The following is an 18,495-nucleotide window of genomic DNA, read 5'->3' as shown; positions in this document are numbered from 1 at the left end:
AACTCCTCTTTATTTAGTTAAAGACTATTAATCTTGCATCCTAAATTAGTGGTGATTCAGGAATTATTCCAAGGCCCCCTGAAGGCCACCTATAAACCCCGTTGAGTTTGCTTGAGACCTCCCAGAGATTGTCTCTTTGGCACCTAGTGCCCAATTGGGGGGCCCAACATCAAGAAAGGGCGCGCCTATGGACGGCCACTTTCTTCTGCCCTTACAACCAATACTCCCAGTGTTCTTCATTTTAGAATTGTGAAATGTATTTAATCTGCAACTGGTGGTCATGATTGATTTCGACCTGGGATTAGTTGCTGACCTTTGGTGGTATGTGACAATTATTATATCAAAAATAATTATTTGCATAGTATCTTTAACATAAGTAATCACCTGAAAGTGCCACCAAGGAACATGAGATATCGGTGCAGGTGACCAAGTCAAAGATGTAGGTTTTTAAGTGTCTTGAAGTGGGAAAGAGTGGCTACCAATATTGGTATAATTAAAATTGTGATCCTTAAAAAAAACAGAATATGATGATGATACATCTTGGAGAGTCCTGGGGCTGGAGAAGATTGGAAGGGGTAATTTTATTCATAAATTTGAAAAGAAGAATTTCAAAATCAAGGTATTATGTAACATGGTGCCAGTATCAGTTATCAAACAGAGTTGGTGGGTGCACATGATTTGGTGCAAGATAGGGCATGGGTAAGAGAATTTTGGATGACCATTACATATTTTTAAAGGAATGTTTTTGTTTTAAGCTTAATCAGCATGTTGAGAAGCACCTGGCTACAGAAGCTAAACTCGAAGAAAAGACGTCAGAGTTATTAAAGACCCAGGTTGCCCTTCATCAACTTGAGGAGAAGTACTACACCAGTACTGCATCCATACAAGACAACATTGCCCAGGAACTGAGGCGAGGAGATTGTGAATTCCTGTTATAATGTGAAGTACTTTTAAACTGAACGTAATCCATTTTTTTTAAACAGTTATTGTAAAGCAAAGAGAAGGAACTTTTGTGACAGTAATTAAGGGATTTAACATGTTAACATCTCAAATGATTATGTTTCATTCAGTAACCATGAGGATTATATAGCAATTACTTTAATTCATGATAAGCTGTGTTTGCAGTGTGAGCATGATTTTTATTTTGCTTCTAGAATTCTGTATGTTGTACACACAATTGTCTACGGTAAAATAATTCTAAATTGACTATTTACAGTGATGATTGTTTTATTTGGTCCAAGAATTGAACTAACCCAGCGTCATATTTTGTCTTTATCCCTGGACTTGTAACTTTGACAAAAAAAAAATAACTTTTTTGGACATTTACTGGTCCTATGCTCTGGCAGTGAAAAGATATGGTTAGTAATAAATCTCAATAAATCTTGATTCGTTTTTCCTACATCCATCAGTTTTAAAGAATTTCACACCATAATTGAGTGGAAATGCAAGTTATCAGCACAGTGAGGTTAATTAGTTTAAAACTGCAAAAAAATCTAGAAATACTCAGCCAGTCAGGCAGCATTTGCAGATGGTAAAACTGAGTTAAGGTTAAACTTTAAATTTTTTGCATGACAGAATAAATGGCCTCACTTTGTGCTATAGCCAATTATTCTATGTGCATATGGGAAATAGTTTATATTTTCATAAATAACAAATATAGGGAAAAACACATGCTGGATCTTTCATGACACTTTATCACATGACCCATTAACTCTTTTTCTGAGTACTTCTAAAATTTTGTTTAATTTTGGATTTCTACAACCTGCAATATTTTGCTTTCGTACAAGAAACATTATTCCTGTTTTTTGTTTTCTACATTTGCCACATTTTTATTTTATATTTTCTCCATCTAAATTAGTTTTTTTAAATATGCCTTTTTTAAATATGCCTATTTTTAAAATATGCCTATTTTTTCCCTTCTTGGTCAAATTCCAGAAAGCCAGAGATATTTACAAAAGCAGAAGACGACTGTGTCTATGCTGATTTTTTGCCAATGCTTTGCAATATGAATCCCACTGCGAAAACCGTTTATCACTTTCATTAAGATGTGAAAAATATGTAAATACTTTTAACCAACTTGTATGGAGATGACACACCTCTGAGACAAGTGGGACTTGTACCTGGATTTTCTGACCAGAAACAGGGACACCATAAAAGATGCTCTTGACAACTCAGTTATAAAATAAGTAATACTCTTGACAATTCTGTACAAAAAAGTTGATATTTTTGTTCTTCTTGTTATGAGTAGGATTGTGGTTCTTTGATCAATAATTTGTGCACAATCAAGAGACTGGACATAGGATAAAGAGAGTGGCTGCTGAGAGCTAAATCCCCACCATCAGAAACCAAGTTAAACTTTTATCCTTTCAACATTAGTTTACCTATTGGCAGAAGCCACAACCTACTCCCTGGTGCTGGAGAGTGCAAGAGCTGGCAGCTATCTCAGTGGATTTCAACTCCTGAGGATTTGATTTTGGGGACATTACTGCTACTGGCCTCCATAGCCGATATATAAATTTCCTTCATGTTGGCATTACTTCCAGGTCAAGGGTTGCCAAGCTACATGGACCAATATTTCTGACTGAGGAAAATTATAACTGATCCTTTTACGCTTGAACAAACACTTCGAAATCCCTTTCAAATATTAAAATAATTATGGATTGAACAGACATTTTAAATACATTACCGATTTTCTTTATAAATTGCTTCTGGGTCAATGGTTGTCACATATTTATTGGGTTAAATTATTAACAAATCTACTATAAAACAAATTTTCAGGGATGAAATCAGCAGTTTGCAACAAACGCTGAGGGACAAAGTGTTGTTGATGGAGGAAGACAAGTTTCTCAGAAATAAAGTAGCAGAGGATTGTGGTCGCTTGACAAAGGAAAATGCCCTCTTGCACTCTAATTTACTGGAACTAACTAAAGAGCTGGAAAGGGTAGGTACGTTTGGTGTACTTTGAATATTGTTATTTTGGTAATTACTGCATATAGATATAATCAAACATAGTCCTATTTATCCAATTATTTAAAAATACACTGAAGGCACACATTTTATATGACCATTGGAGAGGAACATCTGACATGGATTGAATGGTAATCGGGTGAGGAGGAGGGGCCAAATCTTCACTGATCATATCTTATATTAAAAATATTACAGTAAATTCAGCAGCATGGTGTAGACCATTGCTGTATATCACAATTCTGCTAAATGTAAAAACTGTATATAAACAAATACGCCTGGTTGTGGATTTCCACCTGGCATATGGTATTCTGTGGCTCTCAATTCAGATTGCATTAGGGAATATTTTGTTTTTGTTGGGAGTTGCTCTGAGATAGTTGAGCACCTGACCTCAGCAAAGAGTTTAGAGGGCGATTAAATTTAAACAGTCAAGATCATAAGTATGTTTTAAAATCTTAATTTAAAATTTTTGTATTAAATGAAGGACATGTTAAAGGAAAATCCAATCACTATCTCGATCACAAAAGTATGGTTGACTCTTAACTGCTCTTTCAATGGCCTAGCAAGCCACTCAGTTGTATTAACCTGCTACAAGGAATGAAACCAGACACACCAGCCAGCATAGACCTAATGACCAGAAATGACAATGGTAAACCCAGTCCTGTTAACCCTGCAAAGTTCTCCTTACTAAAATCTGGGAACTTGTGCCAAAATTGGGAGAGCTACCCCACAGGCTAGTCAAGCAACACCCCAACATATTCATATTTGTGGAATTAAACTGTACAGACCATGACCTAGAGTCCTAAACATTGATTAGATACCCCATGAAGTCTAATGGAATCTGTTCAAACATGATCATGAAACTACCTGCTGATTACCACCTACCACCACCACCACTCCCCCCAAAAGTACTTGCCTGATGAATCAGTACACCTCCACATTGAATATCACTTGAAAAAAGAATTGAAAGTTCTAAGGGCACACAGCGTGTACTCTGGGCGGATGACTTCAATGTCACTATTGCGAGTCACTCAGAGGTACCACTTAGTGAGTTTTGTGAGGTGAGTGAGGTGACTGCATCCTAGACATGGCTGCTAATTTTGGTCTGTAGCATATAATGGTGGAATGAACGAGACACAAAAGAAAAATTGATTTCATCCTAACCAGTTTACCTATAGTACGTGCATCTGTCCATGCCTATTGTTAAGCATGATCATCAGTTATTGTGGAGACAAATTCCCTTTCTCAAATTTTGGAGATCTTCTCATGTGAATGGCACTGTCACCATACTAACCGGGACAGAATTTGAACAGATCTACCAACTCAAGGTTGGGCATCCATAAGGTCATCAAAATTGTATTACTAAGATAATTTTCAACCCCAAGGTCTAAGGTATCCCTCATTCTATTATTACTATGAAGACAGATCAATGTTGGTTCAAAGAAGAGTAGAGGAGGACATGCTAGGACCAGTGCCAGATATTCCTAAAAATGAAGTATCTCATGAGCTACAGCATGGGACTACTTGCATACTAAAAAGTGGACTGAGCTAAATGATCCCATAATCAATAGATCTGGCTTAACACAAAAACAAATTATTGGAGAAACTCAGGAGGTGTGGCAGCATTTGTAGAGAGAAAACAAAGTTAAGGTTTTGAGTCCAGTAATCCTTCTTCAGAAATGACAGCATGTAGGAAAAAACTTAGTATGTTTTCTTGATGACTGAGGCCTTTGGGGGAACAAGGATGAGGGACGGGTAGAGAGAGAGCGAGCGAGCGAGAGAATAAAAGTTGGGAGACAAAGGGATTATTGACAGTAGGCCAGGGTAGAAGAAAAGCTAAATAATGGGAGCTATGACAAGGTGAAAATGGTTTGGCAGTACTGAAAGCAACCCACTTCATGACAAGACCTAGGGTGTTGGGGTGGGTATAAGTCATGGAAGGTGGTGTTCAGGCTCTAAATGTATTGAAACTCAATATTGAATGCTGAGGGCTGCAAGGCCCCCAAGCACAAATTGAGATGCTGTTCCTTCAGCTTGGACTGAGCACTGGAGCAGGTTTGAGACAGAATTTACTGCAGTGAATAAAGCAGGTTTAATTGTAAAGATAGACGATAAGCTAGTTAGACGATGCAGCACACGTGGGTTAATTTACATGCATAACCTTCATAAATTGGGACTTGTGATGCAGGATAGTAGTAGCCCTACCTGAAGCAGGAGGTCTGGGTACAAACCCCACCTGCTTCAGAAGAGTGTAATAAAATCTTCAAACAGGTTGAATAGAAAATATCACTAAGTTAGTTTTTTTTTAAACTGCACAAATATTTATGGTTCAGTATATTGGAAAACCAACAGTTTTTTCCTGTTAACGTGATAATTTGTCATGGAATGTTTTTCTGACTAAAACTATAATGTTGTGATGGCCAGGATTGATCAATTAATGATTTTTTCACTGCGAAAGATCTCAATGTTAAATATTAAGATTCTTATGATGTTCTGATAGACTTGAATACTGATTGTTTGTGGACTGCTACCAGATCAGTTATTGTTAAATTTAAGCTCACAACTGCAGTTTTTTCTAAGATGAAATATCTCTATCACAGGTTCAAGCACTTAGGGACAAGAAGAATTCAAAGCATTCAACCAATGTCATACAGTTGACTTCTCTAAAAGAGCAAGAGAGACAACTTGAAATGGAATTATCTCATTTAAAAAGAATGATGAAGGAAGAGGAGAAAAAGGTTCTCACTGCCATGGAACAGGTAGTACTCCTTCTACATGACCAGTGTAGAGTAGTTCTTGTGTTCTTCCTTCAAGATTATGCTGAGCATAATTATTAATGGAACCATTTAAAAACTGATACTAAGCATTCATGATAAAACACATTCACAAGCTATTAATTATTGAGCAAAGGCAAGCAAAATGATTTTAAAATTGATTGTATTTTCATCATACATTCATGTAAGGTATGCAAGGTTCTGGAAAGTTTTCTATTGAGTTAACTTATAAGTTGTCATATTAATTAATAACTGCTTTTTTTTAAAAACGAAGGGTGACAAACAAGAATTGAAATAATTACACTTTGGTTCTTGGAGTATGTGATTTCACTTACAATTTTCATCTGCAGTTACTGTGATAAATATTTATTCAGTCAGTTCTGAAATTGAGACATGTTCAATTTTGCTGTTAGCATATTTTACTATGGCTGAATTTTCCCAGCCTCTGAACAATATGGACAATGGTGATTCAGTGGGAAAATTAGATTCTTGATGGTGAGGACAACAATCTCAATTTTTCACCCAAAGTTGGAATAGTGAGATGAAAATGTTTGAGAGTGAGCATTGAGAGGCCTATCAGCATACATTTATATTTCATTACAATTCACTCACCTCTGCCAATCCTCCCCCAACTCCCACCCTACTATTTAGTTTAAAACCCTATCCACAGCCCTAGTTATGCAATTCACCAGGACTCAATTCCAATGATTCAGTGGAGCTCATCTTTTTTCCCCAATCTGCTATCAGTGTCCCATGAATTTGAACCAGTTTTCCCCACACTGATCTTTGAGCTAATGTGTTTACCTGTTTAATCTTACTGATCCTTTGTCAATTTGCTTGTGGTTTGGGTAGTAGACCAGAAATTACCTTTTTGGTTCAGGTTTTCAATTTAGCTCCTAGCTGCTTATATTCTCTCAGCAGAACCTCTTTCAACCTATGTCATTGGTACATAAGTGGAATGAGGGAAGTGAAAAGTGAAATGTCACTTCTCTGCACCAGCTTAAGTACAGAGTACCTAGGTACAGATACTTTAAGTGTTGTTACAGAATTGAAATTGTTAAAAAAAGCTACCATGAGAATATAGAGTTTAAATGTCCAGAATGATAATAAAAAGTATCTTTAAAGTAATACTCTTCCACTGAGTCCATGCCCACAATGCTTCAGAGCTTGAGGCTTTGTAGCATCCACGCACTGGCCTCTGTCCTGACCTGTCTCCAGGACTTGTCCCCCCAGCTGGCATGCACTCGCTGTGTTTCCCACTCTGGACTCCGGCCATGACTCCCTTCCGGGACCTGCCTCTTGGGTCAACCTAGGCTTGGACTTCTCCTGCTCCAGCTTTGACTCATTTCTTGCACTGGTCTGGTCTCCAACTAGTCTCCCGTGCCAGACTGTTCCCTGATGCTGTTCTCCATTTCCTACAGGTAGGGTAGATGTTCTAAGTTTGGGAGCAGGGGAAGAAAAACTGTAGCAAAGAGGGGAAAAAAGGAAAAGGGACTGGCAAACAGAAGATCATGACAACTGGATCTTTCCACTCCCCACCAAGTTCCTCTGCTACCCAGATGACGTATCCTGAACCAGGCAGGCAACACAGACTTCAGAGAACAGTGACTCTTCTCTTGACTATACTGTACATTCAAGAAACACCTGTACAAATATATGAATAGGAAAAGGATAGAGGGATACAGATCTTGTAAGTGAAGACGGTTTTAGTATGGAAGGGCAAAATGTAATGGCACAGGCTTGGAAGGCCAAAGGGCCGATTCTTGTACTGTATTCTTCTTTGTGTCCCAGATTACAACTACATTTCTCTCTTCTACCCCCTGCTGGAATGGATCCCTGTACCACAGTGCTATGGTCAGTTTGGTCATCCTCCCCACAGCCCTCACCAGCCCATAATATCAAGATGACATTCAATCACTCACAAGGACAACTAAATTCACAATAAGTGTGCTTCAGAAATATGCTGAGCAGCTTCCTGATGAAGGGCTTTTGCCCGAAACGTCGATTTTACTGCTCCTCGGATGCTGCCTGAACTGCTGTACTTTTCCAGCACCACTAATCCAGAATCTGTTAGAAATCCCCCCAATTGAAAACAAAAACCCTCCTTTAGCCTGAAAACACTGTTCAAACATAACAGCCCAGTCATTAAAAACCTAGTCACTTGTTTTCCTTGAAGTGAGTTCAAGGAACAAGATCAGTAATGATCTACAACGACGCAGTTTCCAAGAAGTACTTTGTTGAAGAAGAAAATTCCAATGTCTCCAAGTTAGTCAAACATGATTCCCCTTACATAAAACTAACGCCCTAACATCTTTTCTGTTTTCCGTTCATCTGCTAAGTCTTAACTCTGATTTGTGCCTTGCAGTTGGTGGAAAGATTTTGGGAAAGTTACTAGCTGCAGGGTCTCTGAATAACTTTGTAAAGGCAAAATTGTGCCTTTTCAGTAAATCCGTTTTGTGAGAATTTCATAAAATGACCCAGACTTCAACATTTCTTGCTTTATATTCATTTACTTTTATCTCCTGAAGTCAATTTTTAAACTCCTTGCTGTGAGACCATAAGACATAGGAGCAGAACTTAGGCAATTTGGTCCATAGAGAATGCTCTAACATTCAATCATGGCAGATAGGTTTTTAAATTCCATTTTTATGCTCTCCCCTCCCCCCTCACCCCCGTAACCTTTGATCCCCTTGACATTCAAGATCTATCTCTGTTTTCAACATACTCAATGACCTAGCCTCCACGATATGGTCATGAATACTCTTGGTTTCTTTCATTTGGAATCTTGTGTAATAGCTGAGACTAGATTGGGTTGGAATATCAGTTCGGCATGGACGAGTTGGAACGAAGGGTCTGTTTCCATGCTGTACATCTCTATAACTATATGTATGAACTTTTACCTAAGTATTCAAATAAACATTAGTCCAAGACTCATCCACACAAAACAAATTATATTGTTGAAATTGTCAAATATCATTGAAATGTCACTTGCAAGATATTCACAATACAGGATTTTTTTAGAACCTATAACAGTACAGCATAGAACAGGCCCTTCAGCCCATGATGCTGTGCCAAACATGATGCCAAGCTAAACTAATCCCTTCTACCTGCTCTTGGTCCATATCCCTCTATTCCTTGCTTACTAGTGTGCTTATCTAAAAGCCCCTTAAATGCCCCTCTTGCATGTGCCTGCACCACTATCCCAGCAGTACTTTTCAGACTCCTGCCACACTGCAAAGAAAACTAGCCCCTCACATCTCCTTTGAACTTTGGCCCTCTTAATGTATGCCCTCTCGTATTAGACATTTCAACTCCGGGTAAAAGATCTGATTATCTACTCTATCTATGCCTCTCAAGTTTATAAACTTCTACGAGGTCTCCCCTCAACCTCTGCTGCTCTAAAGAAGACAACCCTGGTTTGTCTAGCTTCTCCTTACAACTCAAACCCTCTAATCCAGGCAGTATCCTGGTAAACCTCTTCTGCACCCTCTTCAAAACCTCCTCATCCTTTCAGTAGTATGGCAACCAGAGTTGAATACAATACTCTTAAGTGTGGCCTAACCAAACTTGTGTAAAACTGCAACATCACTTCCTGATTCTTTTACTCCGTGCCCTGACCAATAAAGGCAAGCATGCCATACATCATCTTTACCACCCTATCTATTTGTGTGGCCACTTCCACCGAGTTATGGACTATGACCCCAAAATCCCTCAGTGCATCAATGCTGCTCAGGGTCATACCGTTAACTATATACTTTTCCTTCATATTTGACCTCCCAAAAGTGCAGCATCTCACACTTGCCCAGATTAAACTCCATATCTTATTTCTCCACCCATATCTGCAACCGATCCATATCTCACTGTGTCATTTGACAACTTTCTACATTATCTGCAACTCCCCCAATCTGAGTGTTGTCTGCAAACATACTAAGCTACCCACCTCCATTTTCATTCAAGTCATTTATATAAATCACAAACAGCAGAGGTCCCAGTACGGAAATCTGTGGAACACCATTAGTCATGGACCTCCAGCTTTCTACCACTACCCTCTATCTTCTATGGGCAAGCCAATTCTAAATCCAAATGGCCAAGTCACTGTGGATCCCATACATCTTAATCTTCTCAATGAGCCAACCATGAGGGATCTGTCAAAAGCTTTACTAAAACGCATGTAAGTAACATCCATTGCTCTACCGTCATCACCTCCCCAAAAAAATCAAGTTTGTAAGACATGATCTGCCCCTGACATGATAACCTTTTGTTCAATAAACTGTGCAGTAATTTTAAAAGCAAAGAGGAACACCATTTATCATATGCTGCAATTTAAGAGTAAATGAGACTGGCTAAAAAGGTTGAGGAGGCAGAAATCCTCAAATTTAACAAAATACTTGAACTTATGGACAAATGTTGGAATTTGGGATTGTGCTGTATAGGACTTTTCTCAGCATCTTTGGACATTATGAATTGAATGTTCTCCTCTGCCATAAAGGACACAAAGACTCCTTTCTCATTGGGCTCGAAACATATATAAATAAGAAAATTCTGAACATCCCTTAGTAATCCTTATTTCTTTCCAATCTTTATAGTATTATCATATATTCAGATAACTGAAGCCCTTTCGAGAACTTGCAATTTCCCAGCAAAAATGTTCCTGTTTCCTTCCCACTAGTTGGTGGTCACCAGTACAATGGTACTTACTTTGTTTCTTAACTTGAGCCTAGTAGGGTCTGTCCTTTTCTCCAAGGACTCAAAACACCCCATAAATCAATATTCCCAATTATCCCTCAACCTTGTACTTTGTATTTGTAATTTCTTGTAGCTAGGAATATGTAATATCTATTTCTGCCTTCTTTGGAGCCATGTCTTGACATCAGACTCTCATGTCACTATTTGTGCATACAGACAAATTATTATTATTTACTACACATGCACTGAAGATTTAAATGAGATCTTCTTGTAGTTGCTCAAAATATGATCCAATCTTATAACTTACAGTTGCTTGTCTAATGCCGTCTCCCCAATTCTGCTTACCTCATTTTGCTTTCTCCTGCTATATCCTCGTTCCTAAGTTCCTTTCAAATTAACGTGAACCCTCTCAGACAACACTCTTGAATCTCCCTATAAGTATACAGGTCATAATCAATTGTGTTTGGACCACTAAATTGGTACAAGTCTCATCTCCTTAAGAACGGATTCTAATGGCCTTGGAATCAAAACCTTTCCTTGATCTTTCAAGTTACACATTTTGGATTCAATCCTATTTCTGTATTCACAACTGCTTGGAACTGGTAGAAATCTGGAGATTATTACCTTTGGGATCATCATACTATCCTAGAATTATATCTGTGGCCATACAAATATATCAGTTTTCACTATTTACATTCATAGAGTCAGAGATGTACAGCACGGAAACAGACCCTTCGGTCCAACTTGTCCATGCCAACCAGATATCCTAACCCAATCTATTCCCAACTGCCAGCACCCAACCCACATCCCTCCAAACCCTTCCTATTCATATACCCATCCAGATGCCTTTTAAATGTTGCAATTGTACTAGGCTCCAGAACTTCCACTGGCAGTTCATTCCATACATGTACCAGCCTCTGCGTGAAAAGTTGCCCCTTAGGTCTCTCATATCTTTTTCCTTCGACCCTAAACCTATGCCCTCTAGTTCTGGACTTCCTCACCCAAGGGAAGAGACTTTGTCTATTTATCCTATCCATGCCCCTCACCCTGACCTCCCTCCATTCCCTTATCCACCTTTTCACTTCACCCCCGAAAATTTAGCACAGGAGAGCTATCCGTAGTGCTGTAGACAGCTCTGAACTGGAGAACAAGGCACACTCAGGAACCTCATTGATTATTTAAGTTGGCCTTTTCTGGCTGTTGCCCCATATTCCTTTTTCTGAATTCTCTAAGCTGAAGGGTGACCATCTCCTGAAATGTGCTATAGTAATGCCAACTGTTTCTCAATCTCCAAAGTCTATTGTTTGAACTTTGCCAATTGATTACACATCCTCCATATGTTGTTGAGGAAGTCACAATAGCTGCCTTAGAGCTTCCACATGATACAATATGTACATTAAATGGAACTGAGATGCACTGCCATGATTCTTCAGAGTATTTACTAATGACCAACAAACTAATGAATTCTCATTTGCATCGATAATAGTCTTAAGTGAGAGACTTATCAAGTTGATGGAAAACTGTGTTGAGGGCTCGAATGGCACACTGGTAGTATCCCTCCCCGTGAGCCAGGAATCCCAGGTCCCAACTGTTCCAGAAGCGTTATTATATCTCGGAGCAGGTTGATTAGCAAATAACTTTAATGGAGAATTGAGGAGCTGACCATTTGTCATGCTGTCAAAAACTGCATTAGGATGTTAAAAAGCAAAATACTGCAGATGTTGGAAATCCAAAATAAAAACAAGGCCAGAAAAAAAAACTCAGGTCAGGGATCTGTGAAGAGAAACAGAGCAAAAACAAACCTGATGTGGAACTTTGCAGAAAAAAAAAATCTTTTAAATCTATGAATAACCAGAAAATGCATCACTGTTCACTGTCAATGAAAGGTTTAGATTTGGACTACTGTAACATAATGGTGGGATGTAGGTGATCCATCTAATGTATTTCTAATCTCAGTTGATCCATCTACAAGGGAATTTTTTAATGCATATGTGATAAGTACACTCAATTGTTTGGCATTAGTTATTTGGTTACTCAATCAATTTAAAGCTGCATATAGTACAAGAAAACATGTCAGAAGAATGTGAAAAAATATTATGTGTAAGAACTTAGGTTTGGAGGGGGTAGTTGGTGGATACAGAGGGCAAAATTAGACAAGTGAATCATTATAAACCTTATTCAACTGACATAATTTATCTTTTTTAGTTGCAGCGTCAAGAACAAGGAAAAAGCTCTGGTGAACTGAAAGGATCATCACTCCGGAATCAACTGGCTACACTAGAGAATCGCCAATCCAATATTAAGCTGGAAAACACCCAGTTAAAGAGAGAGAAAGCCAGTCTAGTTGAACATATCTCTGAATTACATAAACAGGTAATTTGATAAAAGTTTTGCGAGAAATTGAACAAAAATGATTGGTTCATGGTGATTGCTATTATAAATGCAGGGAAAAAAACCCAACAGGGATCGGCTCCTTGCCATAGACTGCAGTAAATTGCAAATCTTCAGATTGCTGGAAAATTTGCCATCATTTCCTCCCCATGAGATCAAGAAATTGCTGGACTTGGGGTGTAAACAATAAATAGATACCAGCATAACCAATTAGTGCTGTTATTTTATGCCACAAGGAACCAGTTAATAACATTATTTATGGTTCTAACATGCCCTTCAGCATTGGATACCTCGAAAGGGAATCTTGGTGGAGGTCAACTCCTCCAGGCATAAATTGTTTATAAACTTTCAAATGTTTTACTTTTGTTTAGTCTTTCCAAAAGATGATGGAAGAATGGATAATTTGACTTATTCTAGTTCCTTCACAGTCATTTGCTAATCTGTTCAGAAATGATATTATATATTTTTGAAGCAGATGGGATTGTGTCCTTAGGCTCTTGGGTCAGAAGTAGGGACATGATCACATGGCCACCTGAGTCCTTATCATCCACCATTTTTATTTATACCTAATGAAGGGCATTAGACAATTGTAGCCAACCTCCATGAGGTCCCAGATTTACCGTTTGATATTACCATGCCATTATCAATTTGCATTTCAAGTAATTTATAGTCAGAGTTATACAGTTTGGAAACAGACCTTTCAATCCAACCAGCCCATGCCAAACATAATCCCAAACTAAACTAGTCCCACTTGCCTTCTTCTGGTCCATATCCCTCCAAACCTTTCCTATTCATTTACTTATCTAAATGTCTTTTAAACATTGCAATTGTATGCACATCCACTCCTTCATCATTCCACACACGAACCACTCTGTGTAAACAATGTGGCCCTTATGTCCTTTTTAAATCTGTCTCCTCGAAGCTTAGAAATGTGTCCCCTTGTCTTGAAATCCTCTATCCTAGAGGAAGGACAACCAATAACATTATCTATACCTCTTATTATTCATGACAAATACAATCTAAAGAAAGAGGTTAAAAATGCCAGGCATTTCAGCCGTCTAGATTATTAATGGGTAATTGCTCCAGTAAATTGGAATTGTTAGTAATATTTTGAACCATGAAACAAATTCCTTTAAGCCAAGAATATTAGCTCATTTAATTTTTCAGCCAAAATGCAGGCAATTTATTCAAAAGCAAAAGTGCTCCTGAAACTCTTGAAAGATTTTGAATTATTTCAAATTTTGAGCATGATTTGATAATACCTGTAATTCAATATAAATCCCACTGGAACAGGATATTTATTTATCATTAAGATGAAACTTATTTTTAACTGAAGATTTTGAGAATGTTCCATCCTTTTATCTTGGAAATACTATCTCTACGTATCTTCAACTAGCCCCTTACAGCTTCTGAAGCAGAAGTGAAAGAGGTGGGCACAAGAACATTCTCTCAAGACTAATCGGAAAGGGGCAGATAGTTTTGGTAAAAAATTATCACATTACACTCTGATGCCTTTTCTAGCTAGCCTGAGAAGATTTTGGCAGACTTTTCCATTGAATCTCTCTCAATATTTCTATGATGGTGTTATGTGGGGCATTCCTGGATATCACAAATACCATCGCCAAGACGGGATGGTGTGATACTTTCAGATAATCCTTCCATATCTACAGAAAGTCACTGCAGGCACCTGGAATGGTCAGTTCTAGTCGGTATCAAGCTTCCTGACTTCTGGTGGAACCCAACTTGACTATTCTAATCAAGGATTCAATAACGTTCTACTGAGCAATTAGCTTGTAGACAGCTTTTATGGTCACGCTGTTGACATGATTAATTCACTTAGATTCCTGAGCATTGGCCCACAGTCTTTGCTCATGCTAGTCAATTGTAAGGAAGTCTGTAATGCCATACTGCAATCAGTTATGAGTTCAAATTTCCAATTTAATACCAATGACATCTCAATGTTAGCTGTGGTGTCAGGCAGGGAAATGGAAACATGGATCCAAACAAACTATTTTAGGTCAATTTCACAACCTTTATGCTCCCCCCCCCCCCCCCCCCAGATCCTTAAAGTCTCATGACTATTATATTGTAATTTTTTTAATATAAGGTATACTGTTAAATTAATTCCAGAAAGGTATATTAAGTAGTGAAGTAATTAATTGCAATCCTCAATCTGGTTAGTCCTGAGAAAAGAAAAGGTTGAAAAAGTTATTTCATAAAAGTATTGCTTAGTTATAGGAAGTATATTATTAAGCTGAAGTGGAAGGTCTGAGTTATAAAGAAAGGTTGGACAGACTGAGACTTTTTTCACTGGAGCGTAGAATGTTGAGAGGCGACCGCATACAAGTATATAAAATAATGAGAGGTATAGACTTAATGGTAGTTGTCTTTTCCCTAGAATGGGGAATTTCAAGACAATGGGCACATTTTTAAAGTGAGAGGAGAGAGATTTTAAAAAGACATATGGTTTGAAATGAACTTCTGAGAAAGTTGTGCATGTAAGTACTATTACAACGTGTAAAAGAAATTTGGATAAGTACATGAATAGGGAAGATTTTGAGGGATATGAGCCAGGAGCAGGCAGGTTGGACAAGTTTAGTTTGGAATTACATTTGGCATGTATTGTTTGGACCAAAGGATCTGTTTTCATGCTATATGACTGTAAAAAAAGACATTGCTTTCGAACACTGACCAAAGAGAACTTGCCACACTGGAAATACTTTGCCCTTTCTTTTCCTCTGAAAACCATTATATCAAAGTTTATGGATTGAAAACCTATCGAAAGGCCTCATCAACAGAAGTAGGGAGTTCTTAAAGAAGTCTGAAGCTACACCACCATCTCCGGGAAGAATAAATCCAATCATAATTGATATAGGATGAAACCCTTGCTCCTCTAGCTTGTGCAAGTGGGACTAATTTAGTTTGGAATAATGTTCAGCATGGACTGGTTGGATCGAAGGATCTATTTCCATGCTGTGACTCTTTTGGAAATTCTGACAAATAACAAGTCCAGATAGTTGTGTTGCCTGCTATGTGCCAGTATTTGGGACATCTGCTCATTTGTTGTGGGAGGGGAGGAAACAGTAGTTGTGTCCCATGTAGGTAACAACAACATGGGCTGTACAAAGAAAAAGATTTTGCCTAGTCAAAAAACTAAGTGGTGGAACCTCAAAGATCACCTTTGCATTATTACCAGAGCCACAAGCAAATTGACATAAGGCAAATCAGATTAACAGACTAGTGTGGAAGTGGTTCCAATTCATGGGACACTGACAGGGGTACTGGGATAGGTGGAGACGTGCTGTTGGGATGGTCTCCAATTTAACTGTGCTGGGATAATTTCAAACTCAAAACTAGGAAAGTAAATGATTTCAAACACAATAATGGAGGCAAGGGAGGACGTGGCAAAAACTGTGGTAATTCAAAGAGTAGAATCAAAGCCAAAGAGAAAGATATTAATGAAGTAAGCAATAAACAGACATGACAGGAAAGGATGGAGATTCTGGATCTAGGAGTCAACTAACAGGTAACAAACAGTAGAATTTACAGGGAGTAAGGGGTGAAACTACATGCCCCATATCTGAATGCATGTAGCATTCTAAACCAAACAGATGAACTGAAAGCACAAACAGAAATAAGTCTGATCCTTTACCATTACAGAGACAAGGCTGCATGATTACATAGATTAGTAATGGAATATTGGAGGGAACAGCACATTTAGGAAGAACAGAAGCTAGGAAAAGGTGGAGTGGTGGCTCTGTAAGCTGTTAATGGTATTAGTGTAATAGAGGGGTATATCCAAGTTGAGGATCTGCAGTGTGGAGAGATGAAAAATAATTAAGGCAAGAAGTCACTTGTGGGAGTAGTGTACAGGCCCCCTAATAGTAACACGACAGAGTAGGGTGGAGCATAAATGAAGGAATAATGGAAGCTTGTCAAAGACACTGATAATCAAGGGAGATTTTAACGCGCATGTGGATTGGAAAAGTCGGATGGGAGAAAGGTAGCTTAGATGAAAAATTCATGGAATATTTTTGGATTAGTTTCATAGAACTGCAGACCAGAGAGCAGGCTATGTCAGATCTAATCTTGTGCAATGAGATAGATCATTCTTTAATCCTCAGTGAAGGTGCCCTGAAGTAACAGTGACCATGATAGAATTTATTTTTGGTTTGTGAAAGAGAGAAGTCTGAGACTATCTTTTAGTCTTAAATAAGGGAAATTGAGGGCATGAAAGCAAACCTAGCTAAATTGAAAAGGTCAATTGAGGTTCAGTGGCAGACATTTTGGGGAATATTTCACAATGTACAAATTTTACTAGTTGTGCTGGTAGAATTCTAAGTTTAATTATTAAAGCTGATTTTCGTTGTCATAGAATCCTTAATGGTAATGGTGACAATTAAACCATTATTAATTTGTAAAATCCCATCTGATTCTTGCCTGGTCATGTCTACTTGTGGTTCCAGACCCAAAATAATGTGCTTGACTCTTAAATGGTCTAGCAAACACCAAGGCATTTTGAGGTCAGAAACAAATTCTTGCTAGCAATGCCGACAGCCAATGAGAGAATTAAAAACAAGCATTACGAGTAAATAAATTCTAAGGGATGGAGACAGGATCCATGGTAGATTGGAAACATTGAAAGATAGCATCTGACTTAAAGAAAAGCATATCATGGTACATGTCAGAAGACTGGACTAAAGGTGACTAATACGTTATTAAATAGGGAAAAATCGAAATCTGAATGAAAGCTAGCCAGAAATAGGAATACAGATCATATGTTTCTATAAACATTTTTTAGATAGTCTTTTAGGAACTGGAGGATTGGTAATGGCAATTAAAAGTTGGCAAATTAATTGGTTATTAGGAGTAGATAGCAATATGGAATTCAAAACAGATCAACCATGATCTTATTAAGTGCTACAGCATGTTCCAGAAGTCATAGCAATCAACTCCTGCTTCCTATTTGTATTTTCATATTAAGACACTTAGTCAATAGAGATGCATTTTAATGTGTTTCAGTTATATAATTTGACAGTAGCAACTACAGTTGATTAACATGGACTTGAACAGATAATAGAATAGCAGGAAAGTTGCAATTCTGTTTAATTAAGTGCAAGTTTGCAACTGCAATGGAGCAAATGATGATAGCACTCCGAAACAATTGTCAAAAAGGTACATTCAACTTACTGTAAATATTGCAGTGATATCTATTCTAACACTTTAATCTAATTCCTCTAATCATGTTGTATGTCTATCACATTGCTCTATACAGATTTCTGAAAAAGATGATGAATTTTTTCTCATGAAAGCACATATTCATAGACTGGCTCAGGATCTAAACTGTCTGAAATCCCAACTCAAGATGGAAAGTTCCCTGCATTCAGGAAGTTGGAAAGAAATTTCTAGCATTGCTGATAGCATGAAACAAGTAGCAAATACAATGAACCAAAGGAATGTAAACACCACTTCAATATACTCCTAATTTTACAAACCAATTATATTGAGTGATCTTTGTGTAAAGTCTGAAAAATTGTCATAAAATTAGTTGCTGGAAAAGCACAGCTGGTCAGGTGGCATCTGAGGAGCAGGAGAGTTGATGTTTCGAGCATGAGCTCTTCATCAGGAATAAGGGGGTGACCCAAGAGAGCTGAGAGAGAAATTGAGAGGGGGTGGGTGG

General features: G+C 38.0%; 1 protein-coding gene across 3 annotated transcripts in view; it reads left to right on the top strand.

Moving 5' to 3' along the window:
- LOC122549373 (uncharacterized) overlaps positions 1-18,433 on the top strand; it is a 39,155-nt gene extending 20,722 nt beyond the window's left edge. For all 3 annotated transcript variants that reach the window (XM_087985997.1, XM_087985998.1, XM_087985996.1), the window contains 5 exons: positions 756-910; positions 2,779-2,941; positions 5,565-5,723; positions 12,630-12,797; positions 18,091-18,433. In XM_087985997.1, coding sequence (XP_087842123.1) covers positions 756-910; positions 2,779-2,941; positions 5,565-5,723; positions 12,630-12,797; positions 18,091-18,300 — 855 coding nt within the window. In that variant the 3' untranslated portion in view covers positions 18,301-18,433. The remainder of the gene's footprint in view (positions 1-755; positions 911-2,778; positions 2,942-5,564; positions 5,724-12,629; positions 12,798-18,090) is intronic.
- Positions 18,434-18,495: the final 62 nt, after the last annotated feature.

The sequence above is a fragment of the Chiloscyllium plagiosum genome, unplaced genomic scaffold, assembly GCF_037043375.1.
Source record: "Chiloscyllium plagiosum isolate Xiang-an unplaced genomic scaffold, Cpla_swu_hap1 HiC_scaffold_4, whole genome shotgun sequence".
Lineage (NCBI taxonomy): Eukaryota > Metazoa > Chordata > Chondrichthyes > Orectolobiformes > Hemiscylliidae > Chiloscyllium > Chiloscyllium plagiosum.
Note: the sequence above shows the minus strand (reverse complement) of the source record. Positions and strands in the feature narration are given on the sequence as shown.